This window comes from Odontesthes bonariensis, chromosome 6 (genome assembly GCF_027942865.1).
Source record: "Odontesthes bonariensis isolate fOdoBon6 chromosome 6, fOdoBon6.hap1, whole genome shotgun sequence".
Classification (NCBI taxonomy): Eukaryota; Metazoa; Chordata; class Actinopteri; order Atheriniformes; family Atherinopsidae; genus Odontesthes; species Odontesthes bonariensis.
The window spans coordinates 34,593,650-34,620,371 of record NC_134511.1 but is presented as its reverse complement, the minus strand read 5'-3'; the positions used below and the strand labels follow the sequence as shown (position 1 = coordinate 34,620,371).

The following is a 26,722-nucleotide window of genomic DNA, read 5'->3' as shown; positions in this document are numbered from 1 at the left end:
ACGAAAGCAAAACAATAGCAGAAGGGAGAGAAAGTTGATGTTTTCAATTCATATGGAGAGAGTGAAACAAACAGGCTAATTCTCAAATCTTTTATAATCAAGTTAAGAGGGGAGACTTCACAGAGCACGCAGAAGGTAACTGTTGACACAACAGCTTCTTAAGAAAATCTATTCATCTGTGATTAGCTCTAATTAGTCTGATGAGCTTTGACTGAAATGTGTCATAATGTAAAAGGAGATTCAGCTCCATTTTGATCAGAAAAAAACTCAGAAACTGAATGAAGATCTATTACTCATGATTTCTCTAAAGGTCGCAATGTAATAAACCTAATATATATTGGTAATTTGAAGCTTATTTTGGGTCTGATCACATTTGTGGCCCATTACTTCAGTGGCTTCCAGACCCAGTCCTTGCACATTTATGATGTGTTGTAAATTATTGCACCCTTGCCAGAATAGATTATGATAAAAAAAATCTTTTTATTGCATTTCTCAAGCCAAGTGAGAGGCTCTGCCATGGGTGGCACTTGCAGGAAAGCAGCGCTAACATTTTGAAAGAGGAGCTCTTTATGTCTGCTCTCTTTGAAGAGGGTTTCCTACTATGTGTTGTCACATACCCACCTGCTCTGGGAGGGTTTAGAGCACAGCTCACCACTTTGTCACCAATTTCAAACCGTGAGGCAGAAGTTCTGCAAATGCAGCAATTATTTCAAAAGCCGAAAATGAAAGAAGTACTCAAAAGTTTTAGTTTAGAGTGATGGAATGGCTCAGAACTCTGTCAACTGTAATAGCACTTGCATATTTTAGCTTGCTTATTTTTTACCTGCTTTTTTGGATGTTTTTTTTCTCTTTTTTCCCCACTTCTTCCTTCTCAGTATGTTTTACGTTTGCTCCAGACAAGCATACATGAGTATATTAACAATTGATAATAATGACATAGATTAATTACCTCAACCTCTGCCTCTGTGCTGGCAGCCACCATTTCACTTTGTTGTGAGTGTGTTTTTGGGTCATCTTGTGATAGATTTTAACGCAGTAATTGGATGCCTGAACACATACCCCTGCACAGTAGGAGGCTGGTTCATTATCTTTTACCATTGTGAAGTAATATGCTTCTGTCCAGACTGCCCTCATCGTCATTACCCATGCTGTGGATGCCTGGTGATGGAGACAGAGCACGAGGACAGGGCATACATCATATCAAGACTCATCAGTCTTTCTGTTCTAGCTGAGAAACCAAACTGTGCTCACTCACATGAGAGTTTGAAGGCATAGAGATGAGGAGAAATGAAAGCAGCCATTTGTATTCACATACTGCTCCAAAGTATTGTTAAACAATACATCATCACCCTGGCCTTCTCTGGCCACTTCGGCTCTCACATGATAAAGTAATCTATCAGCATTGTCCAATGAATGTTTTATTTTACTTCTTTCCATTCTATTCTCTCCGTTGCAATGCACATCTTTTCTGCCAGGCAAGTGAAATGTGGAGAACCATTTATCAAACACATCGTTAGACATACAGCACTTACACGCCAGCTAATGCTGCAGAAATGCATCATGGGCACAATGCAATACAAACTCTTTATCAGAGCAGTGTGCACTATAAAGACTGGGCAAACTACCTGATTACAGCCAGTCTGTTTCACTAAAGCTGGGCTTCTGTTGCATGAACCTGCTATTGTAATGGAACTGGATAAAACCTAGCATTTTCTTCACTTAGAATGAGTCACACGGTTTACAATAAGAGGCTGATTGATGGACCCCAAGTGAGCAATTCATTAGTACGTACTACAGAGGCTGATGATAAAGTGGTTGCACTAATTGAGGCTGCAGCCCTATGTACATGAGGCCTACTACATGTAATGCTAATTAGGACAATAGATTGTGACAAATGCTTCTTTAATCCAAAACATGATAGAAGTACTTGAGATTGCAAGGCTTCACACTTTCTATATTGTTTAACGTCTTTTCCTCTTCAAGAGAGGAAGCAAAAGGCTTTTAAATGTACTGACACCAACTCTCCCTGTACTGCTCACAGAGGGGGAGGAATGAGGGGGCGAATAACTGAACTTTTACATGGTCCGACTGCACACTGGGATTTACTTCCAACAAAAGCAGTTACTTTGAGCTTTAATGACAAGCCCAGTGTCAGTCAAGAACAATCCATACTTGAAATTCTTCTTCTAATTGAAAGATCACAAGTGAGTGAGATGGGATTGTTACCTTTTAAAGCTAACCTCATTACAGTGATATTCAAAAAGCATCAGTCACCTTTGAAACAGGTGACCTTTCCATAAAGCTTTTTTATGCTTCTCCACAAGTGAAGTCAAATGACTTGTTAACTATGTCTTTGCAATTCTCTAATGATGGCCTGAGAAACATAGCATAATTCACTGATAAAACAATACGGTCATTGTAAGGTTTGTTTTTCAATACCAACAGAGCCTGGCTGAAACTGTAGCCTTTGGACCCACTTACTTTTCTGTTTCTCTAATGGGAGGCTGAGCGCATACCTACATGCCTGTAGACCTCTTAGTTCTCTTAACTGGTTCTACACCAACCAACATGAAAAAGATGCAGAGTTGAAGTGAGGGACAAAATGCAGACTACCAGATCAATCTCAAAGGGACATAAACCCATAAGACACACTTCCCAGTAAGTGTTAAAATCTCTGGCAGACTCTGACACTGTTCAGTTCAATCTGACTTTAATCTTTTCCCACTGGAGTTTTAGAAGAATGTATGTGTTTTCTTATCACTGACTCTACATTTGACCTGACCCCTGTGTACATGACGTGAGGTCTGTGTCCAGAGGGAACCTAAGCCAAGCTAAGCCAAGCTAAGCTGGTAGTATGGATCTCTATCAGAGATGGGTGAAGGAAACAGAAAGAGATAAGCAGGTCATCCCCCTACAGACTTGCCTTTCTGTTGTTAAAGAACTCTTCATCGAATTGCTGAATGTGACAGAAACCAGGCTGAAATTAAGCAGCAAATTAAGGCAGGCCCCTAATCAAATGAGCAAACAGCAGGAATACATGTGAGGCATTGCTATACCAGAGCCAGCATCAGTCAGCGTATCCACCCCTGATCCCCTGCAGGTGTGTTTAGAGGTGCTTGTGTCCCAAGTGCCTGACCTTGATTCTTTAAGAGTCTTAACTTTTGTTGAAATTTACCAGGAAATTGCACTCTTCTTCTCTAACCCACTGATCTAGATGTATAACAGGTATGGTATTCATGAGAACTGCAGGGAATTTGTCCTATAAATATAGAATTTAGAACTTCCACATACAGTCATGTTTCATTTACATGCTCCCTTTTAAAGTGTAAGGGGCAAATCATGGCCACTGGGCTGCTCATGGTGGCTCTGTCCCTCTAGTGCCACCACCCAATAACTACAAATCTGATTTTGCCAGCACAGATACTAATAAATACAATGTTAATGTACTTTCACGGTCAGACAGGCTTACAAGAGAAGGGATGAAGACAAACTCACATACCAGAGTATCATAACTGTGTAAAGCTAAACTCTGTTGTATCACAGAAAAATGTTTTTTTTGTGTGTGTTTGTCTTTTTTAATTTTGTTGTCAATTAGCTTAGAAGATAAAGAAATTGGGAATAAATCATCATCTAATTAATATTTGCGGTGGGATTTGTCCTGTCAGCAGCGTGTCATTGTGACACCTCCCCACAGTCAAAGTTTCTCCATAAATCATGTGGATTCATAAATAATTCACAGCTGAGGAATTCAGTGTGTCTAAAATCCTTAATACTTTACATGAACTGTCTTGTCAGTCCACTTGCATAACTGTGCAAGCAGCTCAAATGAAGGGAGTTCTTGATATGTCATTGGTTGAGATTCTTTTGAAGGTTGAGAGGGCAGCAACACAATATAAATCATTCCACCTACAAGTCAGTCGCAGCACTTTTTATTACAGTAAAAAGTGTCTTTTGAGGTGATTTTATGACTACTTAGACTGACATCCGCATGGTCATCATAAGTCAAAGTCATGGGCATACATTTGGAAAGACTGTCAATGCTTCAGAGACACTTCTGTCAAAGCTCTGACTTAAACGGTTGCATTATACATTCACATTTTGTTAGAGAAAGCTTTGCTTTCAAGGGACATAAAAGAAATTGAGCAGCAATGAGGATTTTTGATCTCCATAAATACTATCCTATTTACATGTGAAATTACTTTATTCATTGTGTTGTCTCCAGCAAATGCAGCAAATGCCATTACGTACAATTACCAATTCCACTCTGACATATTGTGTCACTTTTGTGTGGTTGATTTCCATCACGTATGTTGACATGGAATAAATTACCCACTTTATATCTTATATATCTTTAAATCTTTATCTTATTAAAATACCACTTTAATTACATCCCCTATAAAGAATGCAAAAAGAGGAAGCGCTCTAGGAACTACATGGTGCCTGACCCCTCTGGCCTCTTTGATGGGAATGTCTGGCCCATGTATTTCAAACACAGGAACATTTTTTTTTTTTAATTGAGCAGATCAACTATCAAAGCAGCCATTAAGTTAATCCTCTCTCTGCCATCCATGGCCAACCATAATGAGCAGATCAAATCTCTGCCACCGCTATGTACCCAAGACAAGGAACTGCTGCTGAAAAGCGCTCAGAGGTATTTCAGAGGGCAGTGAGGGATGACCGCCAAGTGGAGTTAGCACATTGCATACTTCAGCCACATTCATCCCACCCTACAAAAAAAGTAAAGGGGAAAGAGGAAAATAAAGACAGAGTTTCTGGTTCTTTCCTGGAAGTGCAGAACTTGGAGGAGAACAAAAAGGAGCATGAGAGGGACCCTCATTAAAAGGCAGTGTCTTGGCTTCACAACCATCCCACCACTTCAATGCGCTGTCATGCAGTGATCTATCGCTCTGCATGGTTTTACCAAGGCCTTTATTCCTACTCTCCTCCATGTTTCTTGCTTCTATAGCCAATTAAACGCCCACTGGAATACAGGGGAGAAAGTGCCATATTGAGCATTGCACAATGTGGAGAGAAGAACTGATGAAAGGACATATCTATTTTAGTCAGCTTAATAGCTCACTGTCTGTGAGTGGCATTTAAGGTCTTAATATGTTTCACTATGCATGTATGCCCACTTTAGTTTCCTCTCACGTACACATTACGTAGACACTGAGGGATGAAAATGTTTATCAGAATGATGAATATTTGATTTACTATGAGGTTGTTGACTAGAGCCATACTTTATAGACTCTTTAATGATTTTGCTCTTGAATTGAAATCAAGGGTTTTAAAGAGACTTATATCCAATGTCACAAGCCATAAGTCAAGGTAGTAAATACAGCAGGTCAGGTGTTGTAGCTCGAATGGGTTTTCATAGCTTTGGCCTGTGAGTTTTTATTCCATCTGCTAGCTTTAGCACAGCCACAACAGTGAAGCGTTGACATGAACAGGTACACACATTCAGCATAAACACCGTATTTACCACTTCATTTTCTTTCTGCAGTACAATGAATAATGCAGTCACACAAATCCTGCACTTAACACCGTGTTTGACCTGTTCATTTGTAGCCGGAGTTGGGGTCAGAATTTGGATGTGTTCGTACGGGTTTGAGGCAGAAGCGAATCGCAACAGCAGGAGGGCCAGCCTTTCTACTTCTCATGCTGCCCATGTCACTCAGCCTGACACCATAAATCTCACTTATTTTCAGATCCTGCTGAGACATGGGCAGAAATTACGGCCAAGAACACATTACCAGCTACAGCAGTGTGCTGAATGCTAACAGAGAGATCCTTGATAAAGCGGGCAGGCAGTTCTCCTGATTATTTAACAAAAAGACTCCTGCAGACTTGGCTTTTCAGGTTTTCTAGGAAGATAAAGCACAAACGCCAGCATCAACAAGTAAAAGTCAAATGTCTAAGGTTATCAGTGAAACCGTTAGCATAATTTTTATCAATATATCATTTTTTTATTATAAATTCTTACCAAATAAGAGAGAATGGCAAAAAGGAGAACAATATAGACACGTCTAGAAAGGGGGAAAAGCAACTGCAGCATCACCCACAGTTTTTTTTAATTGACATTTTGAAGTCTCAAGCTCAGCATTTGGCCTCCGTCATCATCGTCGTCATCTATTTTTTAAACCAGAAAAGACATTATTTTGTCAAGAAGGTAGAGCTTGAGTCACACTTGAAAATCTGATTGGATAAAAATGTACATCTTTAGGTGTATTTAAGGAATTCTTTATACAGGTTCAGTTGAGTGTGAGTGAATTTAATTCTTGCACCATAAATGTATTGACTTAGTTCTTAATAGGATTGCAATAGGGTGAGAGCTGTTATGTACACCTCTTGCATATAGTATACAGTTCAACACACCATACTGTGAAAACCAGACCTGCTGAAGGTGTAGATGGTCAGCACCACAATATCTGTGCGAGGGCTGAGATTTTCAAAAACAAATGCTTGTAACAAGCTAAAAACCTCAGATTTCACTTTGTTAGATAATCTTTTTTGAGACTAACAGCCCAATTTGAATACTGTCAAAATTGAATGTGACTGCCTCCAGCTGACAACTGAGCATCTGATTAACCAGTGTCTGAATGCTTGCTGTACACGAAGGTATATCAGATTTTAAGTTTCCTAATTCCTCTTTTCTTTGATTCTGGAACGGAATGTCTTGATTTAATTTTGTCTGCGTCAAGTTTTCAGTTTTCCATTTTGACATTTTACAAAACTTTTTTTGTACTATTGAAAGTGCATCACAACACATGCATGTGTGACAAGTAAGCGTCTTCAGATTATACAATGGAGAGGGAGGACTAGGTTTCTGCTCCAGTGTCAGCAGGATTGAATTGTGCTCTGGCATTGCCTAGAGTTACAGAACACCTCGATGAAAACTGGATACACATGAATATGTGTTCTTATCGGTCACATGGAGGCAGAAAGAGTATTCAGTTCTGACTTACTTGATGTGTTTTACTTTCAGTAGCAATGAGTAGCAATGCATTTAAACTCCAAACTCATTTCCATTCCATCACTCATAGGATGTTATGGCTTCCTTTACTCATACATAGCAAGGTTGTTACAGCCATCGACCTGGCAGATAATCAGCTGGGCATACCATCATAAATAAGTCTGGTGATATGATTAAAACCACAAGAAGAATTCAGTTAAAGCTGACAGAGACCATAATAGGGTATAGGCATTTTTACAGTTTCTTGAGGATCCATTTTGCAAAGAGTCAAAAAAAGATGCCGTAAAAATACTTCTTTTTTTTTCTGGACTCTGTTAAGGGTTGATATGGCCCTCTAATTTTGTTCATAAATCATTTAATCCAGACCTTTGCAGGGATGTGTATCATCTATGGTCACATTAATCTGGAAACTAGTGACCATAACTGTGTGAAAATTATGACATTTCCAGCAGCATAGTGCTATATTTTATGTTGTATTTTGTTTCTTGATGATCAAGCTTATATATTACAGTTACTTTACATTATGGTCATTTACAGAATGTCTCAATCTCACATCTCCAAGCAACTTACATTCAATATAAAATGTAGTGGTTTTCTAATGAGAAGTAACCCAGATAAAATCTCTGTATTTGTCATATCTGGGACATATGTTAAAGTTCTAAGAATCAGAACCATACACTTACAGTAGAGAACAATTTTCTTTTCTTTAAATACATAGCATCTCAAATAAGTAGGCCCATATTTTATTGTGCCCCACTCACTACTTTAAGCCACTGATGTGCACCACTGGTCTCCATTTTGGTTTAACTGCATTGTCTGTGTTGGAGTGTGTGGAACACTGATGCATCACCGTGGGATCCCGCTGAGGCTTATTACTGCCAGGCTCCCCTATCTGCTGCTCCTAACCTGCTGGGTCATCTCCAGCTGCTGTAATCTAACATTAGCCTCTGCTTTCACCAGGTCCCAACCATTTACCCTCTCATATATTATAAATGACCCTCTGGAAATGGAGGAATCCCAGCAGACATAGAATTAATTTACAGCACTCCTCAGTTTTAAGGGAAATTGAATCAATGTCAATGCCACAGCAAGAGAGGGTTTATATTCATATATAACACTGTCACAGTCTATAAAATTGTAATGAAAAGCTATTTGAAGATTAAGTGTTTTTCGTGATTCATTGGTATCTCTTGACTCCGCTAATAATCATTTCAAACCAGAGCAGCATGGTCTTACAAATGACCAGGCTTCTTTCAGTCAAACTTAATCCTCCTTTTCTCTGTTTTTTTGAATGAGTGTGATTCACAAGCTCACAAATACAGGGAAAGTGTTTGGAAACTGAGTTGACAGTGCAGGCTACAAATCTTGTATACTTCCCTGGTGACTGTGGAATAAACATGAATATGGACAGGAAGTCAGACGCTGTAGATTGGTTCTGTCTATGCTCCTCTGGTTTAGCAACAAAACTATAAGCAAATGTGACATTTCATTCAACAGGCATCATTCCAGAGTAAGAGTTTTCTTTTAAAAGATAACTAAGAGAAGCTAAATCTCTTCAGTGCTGACAAAGCTTCAACACATTGGGGAAAAAAGAATAAAGGATGCCTTGGGGTTCCTGCCTATTGGAATGAAAGAACTTTGAGCAGAGCTTTTGTGTAAGACAGCGCCAATAACAGAGCAGAAACAGCTCACAAAGAAAGACTTTTGTCATGCTTTACAATTAGTTGAAGTCTTTTCATTTCACCAAAAACAAAAAAAGACTGTGTTTGTTGTACAGTACAACCATTAAAAATTAAACTTTGACCTCAGAAGCAGCTATTTATTGTGGTGTCCATAGTTCCATTATAATATGTGTGATTGAAAGGGCAATTTCACTGGGTTGGGCTGAATGGGCAGAAGAGACAATCCACTGGTGACTTTAGAGAGCAATAGTTACCTCAGACCTTTCTCAATAGGTCCCAATTATCTTCTTTGACAAAAGTGGTATGTGTGACTGTGTATATCTATAATGAAAGGTTGATATTTCTGTTCAGGTTAATAAGGATGTACCTGAACACAAGAGCTGTCTAGAGTAACTCTGAGGTAATTCCCTAAGAGTACCTCTCCTGCAGTCCAGGTGCAAATTTCAGCACTCAGTGCTTTTTACACTGCTGTGAATGAGACTAGTAGGGTACCTAGAACAATGAACCTGTCTACACTGTAAGCATTTGCTGTAAATTTACTTTGGATTAACAACAACATCCGATACCTTTGTGGAATAAGTGGTTATAGTTCCATTTATATATCTTGTGTGTAAATGAACTGTTAATGTCGTTAGCAGGTAACCTCTGTTAATAAATAACACTAGTTATTGTTACTCTTAAATACTGTAGTAAACAGTCATTTTTCTGCAGCAACAATAGTGTCTGTAAACCACAGAACTAGACATTATGAGTGTAGTGGGTTGCAGTATTGACAAAAGTCATTGTTGTCACACAAACTGGTACTTTTCTGAATTGAAAGGTAAACATAATCTGCTGAGCAAACGTGACGCTTGGGTGACTTATAGATCATTTCACTGGTTTTAATCAATGGAGTGATAGCAAATATCACATTAGGAATATATAACATTTGCTATTATTGATTAGTCATTTTAACACGGTGCAGTGGTGTTATAATGCCTCTGTAGCCTATAACGTTTTATAAATACTGTTTACAAAAAAAAAATGTATGATGTATGTGGTGAATTGCATAAAATTTACCGTTATTGTGCCATCATTTAAGTAACCTAAGATAAATCAATTTACTGTAAAATACTGGTGCCGGCCTTCTTTTTACTTGTTTGTTTTTTTGTTTCTTTCTTTTTGTCATTATTTTAGTCCTATTACCGTACTCTTTCCAGGCAGTTACACTTGCACAGGCAATGGTAATTACAACCACAACAGACTGAACCCCAAACCCTAAAACTGTAGTTGCTCCAAAAGGATAAAAGCTGGCAAACCCAGGCAAACAACAATAGGTGTATTCACGCTTGAGTGAAGGGGATTATTTATTTTTCATGTTAACGCGGGTGTAAAATTGTCCCTTATCTGTCATTGTCTGTCAGCTGTCAGTAATAATGCAAGTGCAATTTTAACCACTGACTTGTTTTAATAACTAGTCAACCACCAACCAAACAGAGCCTGAGGAGCTTTGCAGTGAATACACTAATGAATACACTCACAGTAATTAGACAAACAATTTACAATGAGAGGAGAATGCTGAAAGTTCAAACTAAGTCCCAGTGGCGCAGTGGATCAAGCACAATCACATTTAGATGGAAAAACATAAACTTTTAGTGGTAAGAGCAGCACACTGGATAATGAGCTCAGCTGCTGCCATCAGTTAGTAGCTGTCCACCCAGCAGTGCCTCTAACTTCACAGCGGTTCACCCAATAATCACTAATTGAGCAGTGATTGTGCAAAGCCTCTTTAAGTAATTTTCAATACTACTTGTAAGTTGCACTGTTTCTATTTTCTATGAGCTGGTAATTACTGTTCTCTGTTATACTGTCGATTAGAAACTCCCCAAGCCTGCAGCTAGCACTTTAGTGATCTGTGTCCTCCTTTCTGTCTTCAGGACACTGAGATTTTGAACACTGCTATCCTGACCGGAAAGACAGTAGCTGTGCCAGTAAAAGTGGTGACCATCGGAGGCGACGGCTCTGTCACTGATGTCTCAGAAGCAGTGAAATGTCGCTCGACAGACGAGGACGTGGTCAAGGTCAGTAAGATGAACCACTGGAAGGGGGATGAGCCACAGAGGCTGTCCTAAAAAAAAGCTCTTTCATTTCAACTGCTTCAAATGGGTTTTTGTGGATGGTTTTCAAAAACTGAATCAGTTTATTTTATTTTTCATTAGCAGCTTGAACAGTGCACTGCACCATGGTCAACCCGTTCATAATTGTGATAATGTGAACATGCAGAGGTATCTAGTTGCTTTTCGTGTTTTGTTGTTTAGAATATATCTCACATCAGATTAAAGTAAGCAAACTAACATGTGACATTGTTTATATTTATGTGCAGAATACATTTAACTGATTACAGTTTAATCTAGTAAAATATGCCCATTTACGGTAATCATTTGTCAGAACTTAGAGAGTCTTTTCTTGTTTTTTGGAGAAACTACGGTATAGAAATTCATTAAAGTAAAAACCTCTCATTTAATGGCATGTTTGAGGCAGTGTAGGTGTTGTGTAGATAACTGTACAGTAAATATCAGCATTAAATCAGATTTTTCTATGAATATGATCTAATATTATGATTTTGTTTTAACCCACCAGAAAGTGTGTGTTTGATATGCACTGATGACAGTCAAGTTTTTGTTTGTCTTTATTCTAATAGCCACTCACAATCTTGTAGTTCAAGTCGCAACAAGAGTTAGAAAGTTGTACCCTGGTTTGATCGGTGACTCTCAGATGAATCAATTAAAAAGCAAAGGGAACATTTATTTACCTCTTTCAGGTTTAAGTGCCCGGAGAGTCCAGGGCAGCTTTTAGGCCCAGAAATGTACATAAACTAGATCAGTTTACTTCAAAATAAGTCAGGATCACGTAGTTTTAAGGTTCACAAACTAATCAAATGTTGCTTTAAGATTGTAGATAGCTGAGATGTTGTTCCAGGTCAAGAAACAGCACCAGCTGATGCACAAAGGGCCTTCTTCCAACTGCGTTTTTTTTTTAACATGTCAAGATGGTATATCAACAGTGATAGGTGAGTTACAGCAGAGATAGATCCGAATTAAATTAAGTTGACAAAAAGACCTGCTGCTGAGATCTTGAGTTCAGACATTCTTACTACATGTTTACTGCAAATAACTCAGTAAAGGTATTTTCTAATCATAGACTGCAGTCATGCAAACGTGACTAATTTATCAAATTTTGACCAGAGGAATAAGCAAAAAAGATAAACACAGAGTGACATTAAAACTAATTAATGATTCATTGTGTACATTGATTGATGTTTCGACTATCACTGCTTTATAATTATTTAAAATTAGAAAAAAAATAGTTCAGGTCACATGCTTTTTCTTCAAGCCTCTATGGACGTTGTCTTATTCACATTAATTTTGCCTGGCATATGTAGGCGGAAATGAGGTCATTCCTTCATTACTTAGTAGGCACATGTTGTGTTTCTGGTTTTACATTTTGACAGCTCAGTTTATGGTCTGAGTTATTGTATGGACTGTAATGATTATGCCTGTCTTGAAGGTTAGAAGGGTCCTGTGCATATTTGCAACTTATCTCCTACTATAGCTTCATTCATGGCAGCAACACTCAGATAAGGCAATGATTATAATTCACAATGCATTGTGTGAATACAGATATGTTAAGAGAACTTGTGTCTGGTGATGCATCCACAAATATATCACCTAATTCTATGGTTACATTCAGACTTATGTTGTGTTTTGATATCTGTCAGATCAGTGTTTTGGCTTTCTGGCCTTCACATTTAATGTTTTGCTTCATATGCACTTACAGGTCTCGGGGTACTCCATGCTCCCACATTCCCATATTCAGAGTTTCTCCTGACTTGCATTTTAGAGGGGAAAAAAAAAAAATCTGTTGGTCATACAAAAATAGAATTGAAATAGCCACAGCTATGACAAAAAGCACATTACTTAGTTGCGTATTCATGAGTTCCCTTCTTTCCTCATTTCAGCCACGAACCCAAGGTTGTATTATGAGTGAGCTCTCACATCCTCTGCTACCAAGGAACGGAGCTATTAGAATATTGTACGTGCAGACCTTTCACTAGTACTGAAATATGTTGGAGCTTACAGTATTCAGAGTTCTCTGAGCAACTTAATTGCTTCTGTCAAACCAACTCTGTATACAGGCCAGAGATGTACTCACACCACCTTCATGCTCCCTACTCCCATCGCTCATGTCTGCTGTTGATTGTGTCTGTCTTATGAGTTGTTAATTTCCTGGGCTAGATCCAGAGACAGCCCTAATGTTCTCTGTAAGTATTCTCCCGTTAGCTGCCTAATGTGTCTGATTAATGTGGCAGTGGATCCTCCTGGACGTTTATGATACTCTGTGAAGCGGAATGACAGTGTGTAATTCACAGAGACAGTCCCACCCTAAGTCTGTATCAACATGCATGCAGTGGGTTGGGGGAGGTATGAGGGTTTAAAGGGGCTGCTGATTAAGTTACACTGTCTTTTTATGTTAAAATAATGATTTAAGGTTATATGCCGGCCAATGAGACCGCATAACAGAAAGGTAAACGTAGGCGTGTAGGGCAAGTTTGTTGCCTGCTATGTTTTACATATTTGTTTTCCCTTAAATTGATTGAAGGATATGAAAATTCTAGCGGCTAATTAATTTCCCTGTCATGAAAGATACTGCACTAATTGTAAGTTAAATTAAGTCTGTGATATAATAAATGTACAATTTCTTCATTTGACTACAATCAAAGGTAAACCTTTGTTAGATTTTAAAGAATATGTTAAAGCAAAGGAGCAATCGGATAAATATATTCATTTGCAGCACTGATCATTCACATCACTACTATCTACGGTCTATGATCATCACTCGGAGCACTGTCAGGTTCCCAGAGCCTACAGCCGCGTTGCTTGAGCAGATTGGTTGCAAAGCCTCAGCTGAGAAAAGTCAGAGATGAGGGGGCTGTCAAAGGCCCTACTGTCCCAGCAAAATGCATTAAGAGAGGAAGAGCTCAACAATGAGGACTGATAAGTCACAGGGATTCCTCTGATATCTGTATCAGTTCAAACACTCTTGCACACCGGGAGTCCTGTTAAATCTGCTCCATGACAGAGCCGGAGCCTGGGGAGGGATGCCACCCTAATGGAAATTATTCATTAACTGAGGTAGTTCTCACTCAAGATTTTGATTTTGAGGAGAATTCAGATTTAGTAAAAAGCTGTGTCCTTTGAAATATTAAATTCTATAAAGAGACATAATATCAATCAGGAATATGTGGTCTTGAAAAATACCTCTCTCAGCAAAGTTGGCCCATGTCAGAGAGATGCTGGGAAAAATAAATAAAAAGGAAAACACCTTTTCAGAGACTTTCTATATAGGTTGCAGAAAAATTAACTGGGAGGTCTGATGACAGTTTTGGTCAAAATTACACTGAGAAGTGCTTTTAAGCACAGACTCATTGAATGTTACTTGCTCAGACAGCAAGTCTGTCCAGGTACAGGTTGTAAAGTAAATGCAGCAGATCTCCAAAAGAATCTGCTTCTTCTCTAACAGGCAAATTTGGTATGCTCAGCACCTCAGAAATTCTGCTGCAAGAGATGTTGTGCAGACAGCTCACACAAAGCACAGAGCAGAATATGTCACACACATTTTTTTTTCTTGGTCACTGAGGATATCCTGCCAAAGCTTGAAGATAAATGGCTGTTTCTAGTTTTATCTCACAGAGATAAAAAAAATAACTTGGAAGTAGGAAAAAAGAAATTTCCTCAGACAATCTTATTCAATGTGGTGTGCACTATATGATGGGATCAATAAGATTGACAAAGTGCCCAGAAAAAAACAGTGTATCTCCGTTTAAGTGTTGATTAATCACCTCTCCTTGTCAGAGTGTGTGTGTTCCTTAAGACTTTCGTAGTTTTTGGTCGTTGTTGAAAATTGATCTGAGCTAAATTTTTAAGAGACAGAAAATGAGGATTCTGAAAGATAAAAGCTAGAATGTATAAAGAAGCATGTACAAGCTTTAAAGAATCAAGGTAACACAAAGTTGTGTCTTTCCACAGCACAAAATTGCCCAACTCATTCCTTTTTGTAACGTAATTCAAATAGTAGATGGTTTTCAGTTTGGTAATTTTATCTCGACAGAACTGCTCCTGTTTTTCTAGTTTCTATATGTTGGTTCTTCCTTTTCCGGTCAAGGCTGAACGATGATAAACCAGTAGTCCACAGCCCATTTTCCTTCAGATTCAAAGAAGTCATTGCAGCCCTCCTTCCTCTTTTCCTGACTGTGACGCTTATATGGTAGAGGACCTTTCATCTTGTTCAAAGTTGATAGAGGAATACCACTGTAAAGCAGTGGAGAGCTCAAAAGCGTTAAGCTCTACAATCAAAGGGCAAGGTCCGTAAGCCGTGTACACATTCTGTGTCCACTATGCAGTATATTTCTCTGTAATTTCGTGTGTAGTTGTCAGAAGAACTCCACATAAATGATGTCCTTCTAAAGCCTTCCCTCTCCTCCCATGCAGGTGTCTGATAGGTGTGACTACGTTTTTGTGAATGGCAAGGAGATGAGGGGCAAAGTAAAGATGATGGTGAATTTCACTTACGGATACCTCAGTGTTCAGCTGGAGCTGAGCGTGTGGATCCCTCGTCTCCCCCTCCAGATTGATGTGTCAGACACGGAGTTGAGCCAGATCAAAGGGTGGAGGGTACCTATTGTCGCCACAAGTCAGAGGTAAAATAGCATGTTCATGTCTTGGTTAAAAGCTTTTGGCACTGTGTGTTCTGCTGCATTATTGTCTTATTAATAAAATAATTGCCTCAAAAGACAACACTAGTTTCCTCATATGACATTAACAATGATTATGATGTTTATTTTATTTAAAAGTTTTGTCAGGTTGTGTTTATGTGGGTAAAAAAAAGAAAGAGAAATTTGTTGTTTGGGGACGTTGTGGTGGTGTGGTGCTGTGGTGGTGTGGTGCTGTGTTGGTGGTGTGGTGCCGTGTTGGTGGTGTGGTGCTGTGTTGGTGGTGTGGTGCCGTGTTGGTGGTGTGGTGCTGTGTTGGTGGTGTGGTGCTGTGTTGGTGGTGTGGTGGTGGTGGTGCTGTGTTGCTGTGGTGGTGGTGTGGTGGTGCTGTGGTGGTGGTGTGGTGCTGTGGTGGTGGTGTGGTGGTGGTGGTGCCGTGTTGGTGGTGTGGTGCTGTGTTGCTATGGTGGTGGTGTGGTGGTGCTGTGGTGGTGGTGTGGTGGTGTGGTGGTGTGGTGCTGTGGTGCTGTGGTGGTGGTGTGGTGCTGTGGTGGTGGTGGTGCTGTGTTGGTGGTGTGGTGCTGTGGTGGTGGTGTGGTGCTGTGTTGCTATGGTGGTGGTGTGGTGGTGCTGTGGTGGTGGTGTGGTGCTGTGGTGGTGGTGTGGTGCTGTGGTGGTGGTGGTGGTGCTGTGTTGGTGGTGTGGTGCTGTGGTGGTGGTGTGGTGCTGTGGTGGTGGTGGTGGTGCTGTGTTGGTGGTGTGGTGCTGTGGTGGTGGTGTGGTGCTGTGTTGGTGGTGTGGTGGTGCTGTGTTGGTGGTGTGGTGGTGTGGTGCTGTGGTGGTGGTGTGGTGAAGTTGGTGCTGTGGTGCTGTGGTGCTGTGGTGGGGGTGTGGTGGTGCTGTGGTGGTGGTGTGGTGAAGTTGGTGCTGTGGTGGTGGTGTGGTGCTGTTGTGCTGTGGTGGTGCTGTGGCGTGGTGCTGTGTTGGTGCTCTGGTGGTGCTGTGGTGCTGTGGTTCTGTGGTGGTTAAAGCTATCGCCGCACAGCAAGTAGGGTGTCAGTTTAACTCCCTCTGTGATGAGTTTGTAGGTTCTCCTCTTGCATGTGTTGATGGTACTCCAGCTTCCTCTCACTGTCACAAAGCATGCATGTTCAATTGTTTATTCTAACGTTACTACAGGACTGAGTGTGATTATGCATGGTTGTTTGTGGCAGTCCTGCGATAGATTGGCCTTCTGTCCAGGGTGTACCCTGCCTCTAGCCCTGGGATAGGCTCCAGCCCCATCGATCAGCGTGAAGCGGCTATGGAAAATGAAGGATTGAATGAATAATGTTATACTTTAAGTGTATTTTTGGCTTCTTATAAAAGCTTATAATCAAGGTTCTTTGACCACTCTTACAGCAGTGGCAGTTTGGCCTTTATTCCAGATTCTGTGTTTGATTTCAGCCTTAAGCAAGATAATGAGGACTGTGTGACTGAGCACCACTCCAGCAGTTCTTGGTTGATAACAAAATGGCTGACCTGTGCAATAGAGTTTGTCATTATCACTAGCTCCACGTGGCCTGCCATTGGGCGTTTTAGTTGTCAGTAGGACAGCACATTATTAGAGCTGTCTCGAGGTCGAACCTCTCCCCTGAGGCCTCATCACTAGCAACATATCTGCCAACACTGTTATGCAGTGCTTCTCTGCAACTGTTGAAATCCCTCAATTGATGGATCAGCTATCAACCTACCTGCAGTAATTACATCTGGAAAGGCAGGACTTCGAGTCCTCCCAAGCACCAGTGTGTCCTTTCTAATTATACATGCTCGCCTCTCAGTGCTGTGATGCTGTGGTGGTGTGTTGGTGCTCTGGTGGTGCTGTGGTGGTGCTGTAGTGTGCTGTGTTGGTGCTCTGGTGGTGCTGTGGTGGTGCTGTGGTGGTGTGGTGCTGTGGTGCTGTGGTGGTTAATGCTATCGCCGCACAGCAAGTAGGGTGTCAGTTTAACTCCCTCTGTGATGAGTTTGTAGGTTCTCCTCTTGCATGTGTTGATGGTACTCCAGCTTCCTCTCACTGTCACAAAGCATGCATGTTCAATTGTTTATTCTAACGTTACTACAGGACTGAGTGCGATTATGCATGGTTGTTTGTGGCAGTCCTGCGATAGATTGGCCTTCTGTCCAGGGTGTACCCTGCCTCTAGCCCTGGGATAGAGGCAGGGTACACTCGATCAGAGTGAAGCGGCTATGGAAGATGAATGATTGAATGAATAATGTTAAGCTTTAAGTGTATTTTTGGCTTCTTATAAAAGCTTATAATCAAGGTTCATTGACCACTCTTACAACAGTGGCAGTTTGGCCTTTATTCCAGATTCTGTGTTTGATTTCAGCCTTAAGCAAGATAATGAGGACTGTGTGACTGAGCACCACTCCAGAAGTTCTTGGTTGATAACAAAATGGCTGACCTGTGCAATAGAGTTTGTCATTATCACTAGCTCCACGTGGCCTGCCATTGGGCGTCTTAGTTGTCAGTAGGACAGCACATTATTAGAGCTGTCTCGAGGTCGAACCTCTCCCCTGAGGCCTCATCACTAGCAACATATCTGCCAACACTGTTATGCAGTGCTTCTCTGCAACTGTTGAAATCCCTCAATTGATGGATCAGCTATCAACCTACCTGCAGTAATTACATCTGGAAAGGCAGGACTTCGAGTCCTCCCACGCACCAGTGTGTCCTCTCTAATTATACATGCTCGCCTCTTAGTCTGACTGACAGAGGAACAACATTCAGCTATGTCATGGCTTGTCAAGTATGTTGCCGTTTGTACCCTTTATCAGTGGGGACAGTCAACCCGGGTAGTCATTGTTGGAACCAGCACCACTGCTGATGGAATCAGAAAGCTTTGTTTTTCCCTGTCTCATACACATCTTTGTTTGTTAGGGGATAACAAGCTTTACCTGGCAAAGTAGCTCTATGCCTATGGGTGAGAATGGCTATGGGTCCACTGTTCATAAGCACACGAGGAACCAAACCAGTGAGAGACAATAACAAGTGGCTTAGCCTTCCTCTATCTGTTAGACGGGAGAGTTGTGGCCTTGCAGGGAGGAGAAAGAAAAGTGAAAAAATAGAGACATCAGGGATGTTAGTGGTATAGCTACAGAGGTACACCTCCCTGAGGTTTTGACTGACACTGCTTATATGACTTACCTGTTCTCTCCCTAAGCCCTGTCAAAACAAGGATAAGATAAGCCTTCACAGACAGTAAACCAAAATTAAGGCATAGCAGCCTTTTAATGTTTCTCTCCAGATATCTATTTTGAGAATCTTTTCCCTCTTGTTATGTCGTGTTTGAAATATTTCCCTGCTGTCATCTTTAAATACTCAAATTCAAATAGATTCTTTTTCATTGTATCGTTTTCACCAAGTGTTCCCTTTTAGTTGTAAACAGGTGTTTTAAAACTCCTCGAGATTAAAATGAAATAAAAAAACAAAAAAGAAAGAAATGCAATGCAGTCACTGTCAGATAAAGCTGTGTCCTTATGTATAGAAACACACTGCCGATTTCTGTCCAAATGACCTCTGTCATTGAAGCAGAAAATAAAATGCAACGCTAACGCAGTGCAAACTCAACAGGGCGCAACAAAAATAAGCATGACACACACAGAAAAATGCAACATCTCCTCTGAAGCTAGGACTGTGCTCGAAAGATAGTGAAGCACCAAAAATACATATTGCTTTGTTAAGGAGGTTGTTCTGAGCACTGAGTTTCATTTGTTTATGGGATTAACCTTAGATTACATTTTGAGTTGGCAGCACAAACACTGGCATATCAGATTTATACTGCGGCTAAATTGGTTGGAGTCCACTCTCAACTTGTTTACTTCTAAATCCAGTAGACCTGATATTCACTCATATATTTGCATCCTTTCAAATCTATTGCTTAAATGTGGATGCAGTCATCATGCCAGTACACACCATTTAATATTGGTGTAATTCTTTTTTTCATTTGTCATATATGGCATGTGGCACAATCAATTCCAAATTACTCAAAGGAACAATTTCAGTAAAGGCCTGTGGAATAATAGGATGGTGGCTGAAATCATTGGCAGGTGGTTTTCTCTCCTGCAAACAACAAATATATCAGTAGAGAGTGAGTCAGTCAAAAACAGGAATCTGCTGGAATAAACTCCCCTTTATACACTCAGAAATTCAAATGCTGGCCTCCAGTTATTCATTATGAACCAAAGTAGCTCAGAGATGAAGCTCAGGTTGATCAAATGAAAAATACTGTTGAACAGATTTACTTGAATATCCCCATGTTTAGTGTACTCCATAGACACAACAAACACAATGTTTCAAAATGTTCTAAAATCAAGTTAAAACATTACTTGAAATACAGTGTTAGCTTAGTCAAACAGCAGATCCTTCGTTGCTGTGCACGGTGATCAAACCCCTTTGTGTTGTCTGCTCCCAAAATCACAATGAAGCTATCCATGTTCACAGAATTGAATTCTACTCAGTTACAGTATTGACACACATAAATTATGGCGTGCCAGAGTAGATCTTCCATGTTTACACTAGAATTAACAGCCTTTCTCCCAGTCAGCTTCTAGCTGCCAGTAGTTGGATCCTGTATGGTTACACAGTTTGTTTATGCTTTGTTTATTCTACATAATTTATTTCTACAATTTCTACTATAAAAATGTCACTGATTTGACACAGAATGAACTGGGCTACATACACTTCTGAAGTAATTAGGCTTTCACAGTTTTTCAGTCCAAATCTGATGCCAGTTGGTGGATTGTTTGGTTCATGTTTCAGGGAGATCTGCTGATATACACCGGGGCTTTATAATTAAACGAAACAATAAACAGAATGTAAAATCTAGAGAAGACTAGAAGAAGTTTTATTGAGTTCATAAGTTTTTATGAGTGTCTCTAAAGGACATTGTTTCCAGCTGGTGATGCTGTCACTCAGCTTGGTCACTCATGACGATGCTATGAAGGTGTTACACTATTCACTTCACAATTTGTTTTGTTGGTTAATGGATTTCATTCAGTTACATGTGATATCAGTCTTGCCAGTAAAGCTTTTAAGCTCTTAACTTCAAATCTCTCTGTACCCGTGACTTTTCTCTTGAGCTTGCAGCTAACATCTTCATTCCCATGGCTTAGCAAGCAGTCAGATTTCTCATGGGATTCAGACAGAAAGAGACAAGCAGAGAGGATAATCACAAGAAAAACAGTTTAGGAGATTAATTCTTTTTCTTCTCCCTTTTATTATAATCACAACCTTTACTTGTGTGTATGTGCCTGTGAAAGAAAAAAAAAGACAGACGAATAAATGACAATGATTAGACAAAAAGGTGGATGTAAGTTTAATGTGCAGTACAAGTGTATGATTTATAGCTGTGTTGACAAAGCTCTTTTCTCATTGAAAGTAACCCAACTGTGCCCCAGTGGAAGACTGAAGAGCTGTAACAGCATTTATTCTTCCAGATCAACAATTCAAGGGCTGCTTTCTCAACATCTCAGAATGCTTTATCTGTTGTTTTTATAAGGATGTTTGTTGAAGCAAAAGAAAGGAAAGCAGTTATGGGTAAAATCTAATTATATTGCAACCACTTCAACCTAGTTTGTCAAACTCAAGGCAGTTATCCTGGTGAGAAAGAGTTGTGCCTCTGTTGGCTGATTTGTTGCTTAAAGTAATAAAATTAGATTTGCTAGCAACGGAGCAATCAGTGGGGCTATTAAATAAAGCAGTAAGGAGGTATGAGCACATTTACAATTCAGAGCGGGTGCTCTGAAATGGAGCAGGAGAGACACTGAGAAGAAAAATGGTAGCCGCTCACTGGATTGATTGTCTCTTACTGGTTTGATCAACAGCATTTCATCATAACTTGATCTTTGTCGGGTAAACATTCCTACATGAGTTACATCAATCTGTGTGTTTGGCTGAGATCACTTAAAGATAGAATGCTGCTGAAAATAGCACAGACAACACATCAGTGCAGAAAATGCCAACTTCTCATGTTCGACTGCAATATAGCCGTCAAGTGCACTGAATTTCTTTATTTCCTGTACTATTGGTATTACATGTTTATTTGGTCAAGGGTTGCATGGTGGTGTGGTTGTTAGCACAATAACCTTACAGTAAGGTTCCTGGCTCAAATCAAAGTTGGTGCCTTACCGTGTGGAGTTTGCATGTTTGCTGTGGGTACTGAGGCTTCCTCCCACTGTCCAACTGTTTAACTGCTTAATTTAAATTGACCCAAGGAGTAGTCAATGGTCATGTGTCTTGTTTGTCTCTGTGTCGACCTGTCCAGGGTGTACCCTGCCTCACAGCTTACAGCTCAGTATTCATTTGTTTTTTCCTCTCAGGTCCACACGAGAGAGTGAAGATGAAGATGATGAGGACAGACGAGGGCGGAGCTGCACCCTGCAGTATCAGCATGCCATGGTCAAAGTCCTCACCCATTTTGTAGCAGAGTCGGCTGATTCACGAGGCCAAACCAGTTTCATGCTGGGTACTGACTGGCAGGTGGATATCACAGAGCTTGTGTGGGACTTCCTGAAAGTAGAAGATCCCCACATTGCAAAGCTCCTAGACAGGAAGACTCTGGTTGGACTGGACATGGGGATGACCACTATCCAGGTATACAAGAGGATATATTTAAAGCAGCAGTGCATAAAGAAAATCATGTGTAAATCATATATAGAACATTTCACCTGCTCCTTTCACAGTAAAAATGCATTCACCAAGTTATTTACTGACATCTAAAAGACTGCATGAATATAAGCATCCATGTAAAAGAATATGAATGTCGATTGGTTTGAGTTGCTGCACTAAAAACAAAATGTTTGGACAAGAGACGCACAGTTTGTCTTTGAGATTAGAAATAATTAGAAAATGCTTACATTTTGTTGTCCTCACTTTCTAGTCTTTTAACAGTTATTATTTTACAGTACATGGAAAACAAGTTAAAGGTACAGAACACTGACAAATCAATGGGATAAAATTGAAAGTGTGAGTGTTATGAGTGGTGCAATGGAGGTGTCTTATGTGTACACTTCTATTCATCTATTAATATGGGAAATAAAGGAGAGAGAAGAAGAAAATAAATAAGTTTTATCTCCAAACAAGGTTGGCCAAACCAAAAGGTAATCTATTTATTTATCTATTTATCTGTCTCTATCAATTAATCTATCGATCTATCTATCTACCTTGTTGTCAGATTTTGACAGGGACTACTTTGCTTAGCACAATCATCATTATTGATTGCTAGAACTATGAGAATAGAGCCAAAGTTCCAGTATACCCTAATTATTTTCAACTCAGCAGTCTCTTAAATGCCAACTTAAATAAGGAGACTGATCAAATTTGTTTGCAACATAGTTACGTTCCATTCATTGGTGACACTTAAATTCACTAGCATGAAGGGAGTAGACACCCAGAAACTCCATCCCCTCCCTGGCCTTTATATGGATCTTACTTTGACGATTTCCACCTTCCTAAACATTTTTGCAGAGCAGTCAAAGCCCTTCATGATGGCAACAGCACTTCCCCACTGTAGAAGAGTCCACCAATAGGACAGTAGTTGACCCAGCAGAAAATGCTTATGAATAACTCAAACAACCCCAGAAGACCCCACAACCCACAGCCCTTTGTCCATGCCCTGACTGGAAGTTTCTTTGGTGGCATAAGGAGAACCTACTCAATATTAGGCAGCCGGTCACAGTGTTATAGCTGATCAGTGCATATTTGCTATCATAACAAGTAATAAATATTTTTTTGAAAAATGTGACAAATGGTGAGAGCTAGAACAGCAAAAATAACTTGTGTTCTTTGGAAAAGGCTGGGATGTGGGAGGTTGATGCAAACATTAAATTCCTCCGTTGGGCACCAAAGCCCAGCTTTACCTTCTGATCCCTGTCACATACTTAATACCTTCTTTCAAACGTTGTTTAGCGCTGAGTAAACAAATGTTGAATGATGTTTTTATTTCACTGACATGACTGAACAACTGCAGCATCATGCAGCAGCAGAATAACTACTGTCTCAAACATTTCAGAGCATTCTGTGTGCAGTTTTTGCATGTATCAAAGCAGCGTTGAGTGGATTTATTTTTCACACTTTTTGTCTTGTCCTGGTCACATAGCCAAATTAAATCTTTGACCATTATTTGTACTCCACCTATAGGTTACCGAAAAGGTCTATGTGTCTGCAGTCTGTAAAGTTGAGCATTCAGCATTGGGGGTCTTTGAAAGCATGCCCAGGGAACACAAGAGCTTGAATAAGGGAAACTGGACTTCTTCTTGGATCTTGAAGGTGTTTCACCTCTCATCCGAAAGGCTTCTTCAGTTATAAGCCTTTCAGAGGAGAGGTGAAACGTCTACAAGATCTAAGAAAAAGACCAGCTGCCCCTTTTCAAGCTCTTATGATGACCATGACTTAGAATCAACATCCCCAGGAAAACATTTAAGAAACTGCATTTATTTGCACCTCAGATCTGGCTTCATTTCTCAGCCCAAGGAATTAGTGGTTCTAGCACCATTTTAACATTTTAATTCAGCAGAATGCTCTCCCCAAATTAAGGCCTTTTTCATATGAACGAATGTCGCTACTCTTCGTTTCAAAAAGGCTCTGTTTAATTCAATTCAATGCAATTACATCTTAATTGTCATTGCAGCGTGTACAACAAAATTAAAAAGTGTCATGCAGTCCGAGCATTAAAGAAAAGGAAAAAAGGCATATAAAAACAGATGAATAAATAACACACACACACAAGCATACATACATACGATTATTGCACCAATATCCGTAAAAATGTAAAAGTCATGTATTGGCAGCGTTAAGTGTGGAGACTGCAGTGGGATTAAATGTGTTCTCAAGCTGTTTGTCCTTGTTTTTAAAATTCGGTACCATCTCCCTGATGGGAGCAGTTCGAAGAGTGCGTGTCCAGGGTGAGAAATGTCCTTTATGATGTTATTTGCCTTCTTGAGGCAGCGGGAACTGTGTAGCTCCTCCAGTGACTCGAGTTGCTTGGCATTCTACAATTCTTGCTTTGTGACAGCAAGAGGAGAATCCAGGCACAGCTCTTGATAACTGTGAATATGCAATCAATCTGCCATCAAAAGAATATCCTGAAGCTTAAGTTGTTTTTTTTACTGGGAAAAAAAAACAAAAACATGGTAGAATATTATACTGAACTAACATGAAAACTCAGTTTATTTCAAGGACAGTTGCCAGTGACACTGCTATATTTGAGAACTACCCTCTTTTGTCCAGAGCAGACAGGTGCTCAATAGTGTATCACAGCCTGCGCCTCAGGCTCTCGGCAATGAGTGGGTCTCCCACCCTTTGGTTTATCAGGCTCCTAATGCTGACTGGATGAAGATCAACCTCCTAATGAAATTTGTGAGAGTTGGATCTTCTATCTGGCCATGAAAATGGGTGTTCACCTTCACAAACCCTCACACACTTTCACCAAACAAGCACAAACCGGAAAGCTTTACAAGTGCCAAGGTCTGACAGCTGTGGCTACTTGTCACAGTCACTTTGACTGATGCATGAGGATACACTTAAAAGCATATGCATGCAGATGATAACAGCTCCCACGATATTTGTCATAGTTAGACATTCCATTTCTGTTGTGGGGCTTAAATGTGCTTCTCTTCTCTGAGGATTGCCTGTGTTAATCAAAGAGAATAGATTTTTGCCTTCAGAAAGGCCAGTCAAGTTGAGGTATTGTTTGATGTACCCAGCCTGAGAAAAGAGGTGAAATAAAAAAGTTGGTTTTGTGTATTGTTTTACATACAGTACAGGAACGCCTGTCCCTTTTATGTTACATGAAACACTTGGAAAGCTATTTTTTTTTTAAATCACATGGAACTCATGGTAATCCTCTCTCTTCATGTCTGTGACTAGTTCACAGCAAAAAAAAACGCATTGAAGTGATTTCTTTTCATCTATGCCATGAATCACTTGCCAGTCAAGCAACATGACAAGTGGTGACTTATTTCTGCTTGGATTTTCTGTTGATCAAGTTTTTATAAGTATTGCTCTTACTCTCCATCCAGCTATGTTTTCATCTTATTTTTCGCTTTCAAAATTGCTGTCATATTGTATTTTTCCTCATCTTTGTTTATTTAATATATACTTTTTTTTTTTTTTTTTACACCTCCCAGGTGTTGTCACCATTGTCAGACTCAATCCTGGCAGAGAAGACTGTCACTGTGGTGGATGACAAAGTGACCATCACAGAGCTGGGGGTCCAGCTTGTGACGGGTCTCTCCATGAGCCTGCAGTTAAGCCCAGGGAGCAACAGAGCCATCCTGGCTACTACAACCACCCAGGAAGTTCTACAAAGCCCCAAGCAGGTCAGGTTTCTGCACAAGCTGAGCAATAAAAAGATCAGCATAACTGAATAAATGTTGAAAGAGAATTTACCTTTTTGTAATAATTTCTTATTAATTAAATAAACATTGAGTAAATAATTGTTTCCAGAAAATTTTCCAAATATTTGATGGTCCTGACTTTTTTAAAACTTTAATTGATCATTTTATTTATTATACCTGATATTAAATTAAGTACGTTTGGATTTTTTTAAATCTTGCTTCAGTAATAAAGTATGATTCTCATTATCTTCATATTACCTAACACAGGAAATTAAAGTCAGCATTTTTATCTGTTTTCTGATCACTTATTAACAAAATGATTTTGGGATAGTTTACAAAATAATCAGCAGGTTAACTGATTATGATACAATCTTTATACAATATTAAAGACTGAGTTGAACTTTACTTGCCACTTCTTTTCTCTGTTAGCTACTGCAGTTTAATACAAAGCCTCCTTTACCCAAGCAACTACTGATTCTGATGTCATACTTCACAAACAAAACACAATAATTATTGCATAGCATTTAGGAGGGTCTGATTAACAGAAAGAAGGATGTTAAGTTGTTTTACTCACTCATCCTTATCTAAAATCTTTAATTTGATCAAAGGTGGACTTTTACACAAATTCTCCATCTGCTGATGCCAACACTATGCATTGTTGTGCCTTCAATGGTATGCTTTCCAAAAAAAACAACACATATCTCCAGACTGCATGAAGATGATCGATTTTACAAGCAAAGAAAGCACGAGTGTGCATGTGCTCATGTGCACACATCTGTTTGTTTGTTTGTTTGTTTGTTTGTTGCACTCAATCCCTAACATTCGTAACTCTGAGGTTTGAGAGCCAGAGTGTGACAGAATGTTTTTCCATGGATGGCAAATAGAAGTGGAAGCTTAATCTCAGAGCATGCGAGAGCAAAAAATCACAGCCACTGTACAAAA

General features: G+C 39.8%; 1 protein-coding gene across 2 annotated transcripts in view; it reads left to right on the top strand.

Moving 5' to 3' along the window:
* The window catches only part of LOC142382525 (transmembrane protein 132C), a 168,680-nt gene that overhangs the window by 138,320 nt on the left and 3,638 nt on the right, over window positions 1-26,722 (top strand). For both annotated transcript variants that reach the window (XM_075468504.1, XM_075468503.1), the window contains exons 5-8: window positions 10,572-10,715; window positions 15,183-15,391; window positions 21,764-22,037; window positions 25,571-25,762. In XM_075468504.1, the coding sequence (XP_075324619.1) occupies window positions 10,572-10,715; window positions 15,183-15,391; window positions 21,764-22,037; window positions 25,571-25,762 (819 nt within the window). The remainder of the gene's footprint in view (window positions 1-10,571; window positions 10,716-15,182; window positions 15,392-21,763; window positions 22,038-25,570; window positions 25,763-26,722) is intronic.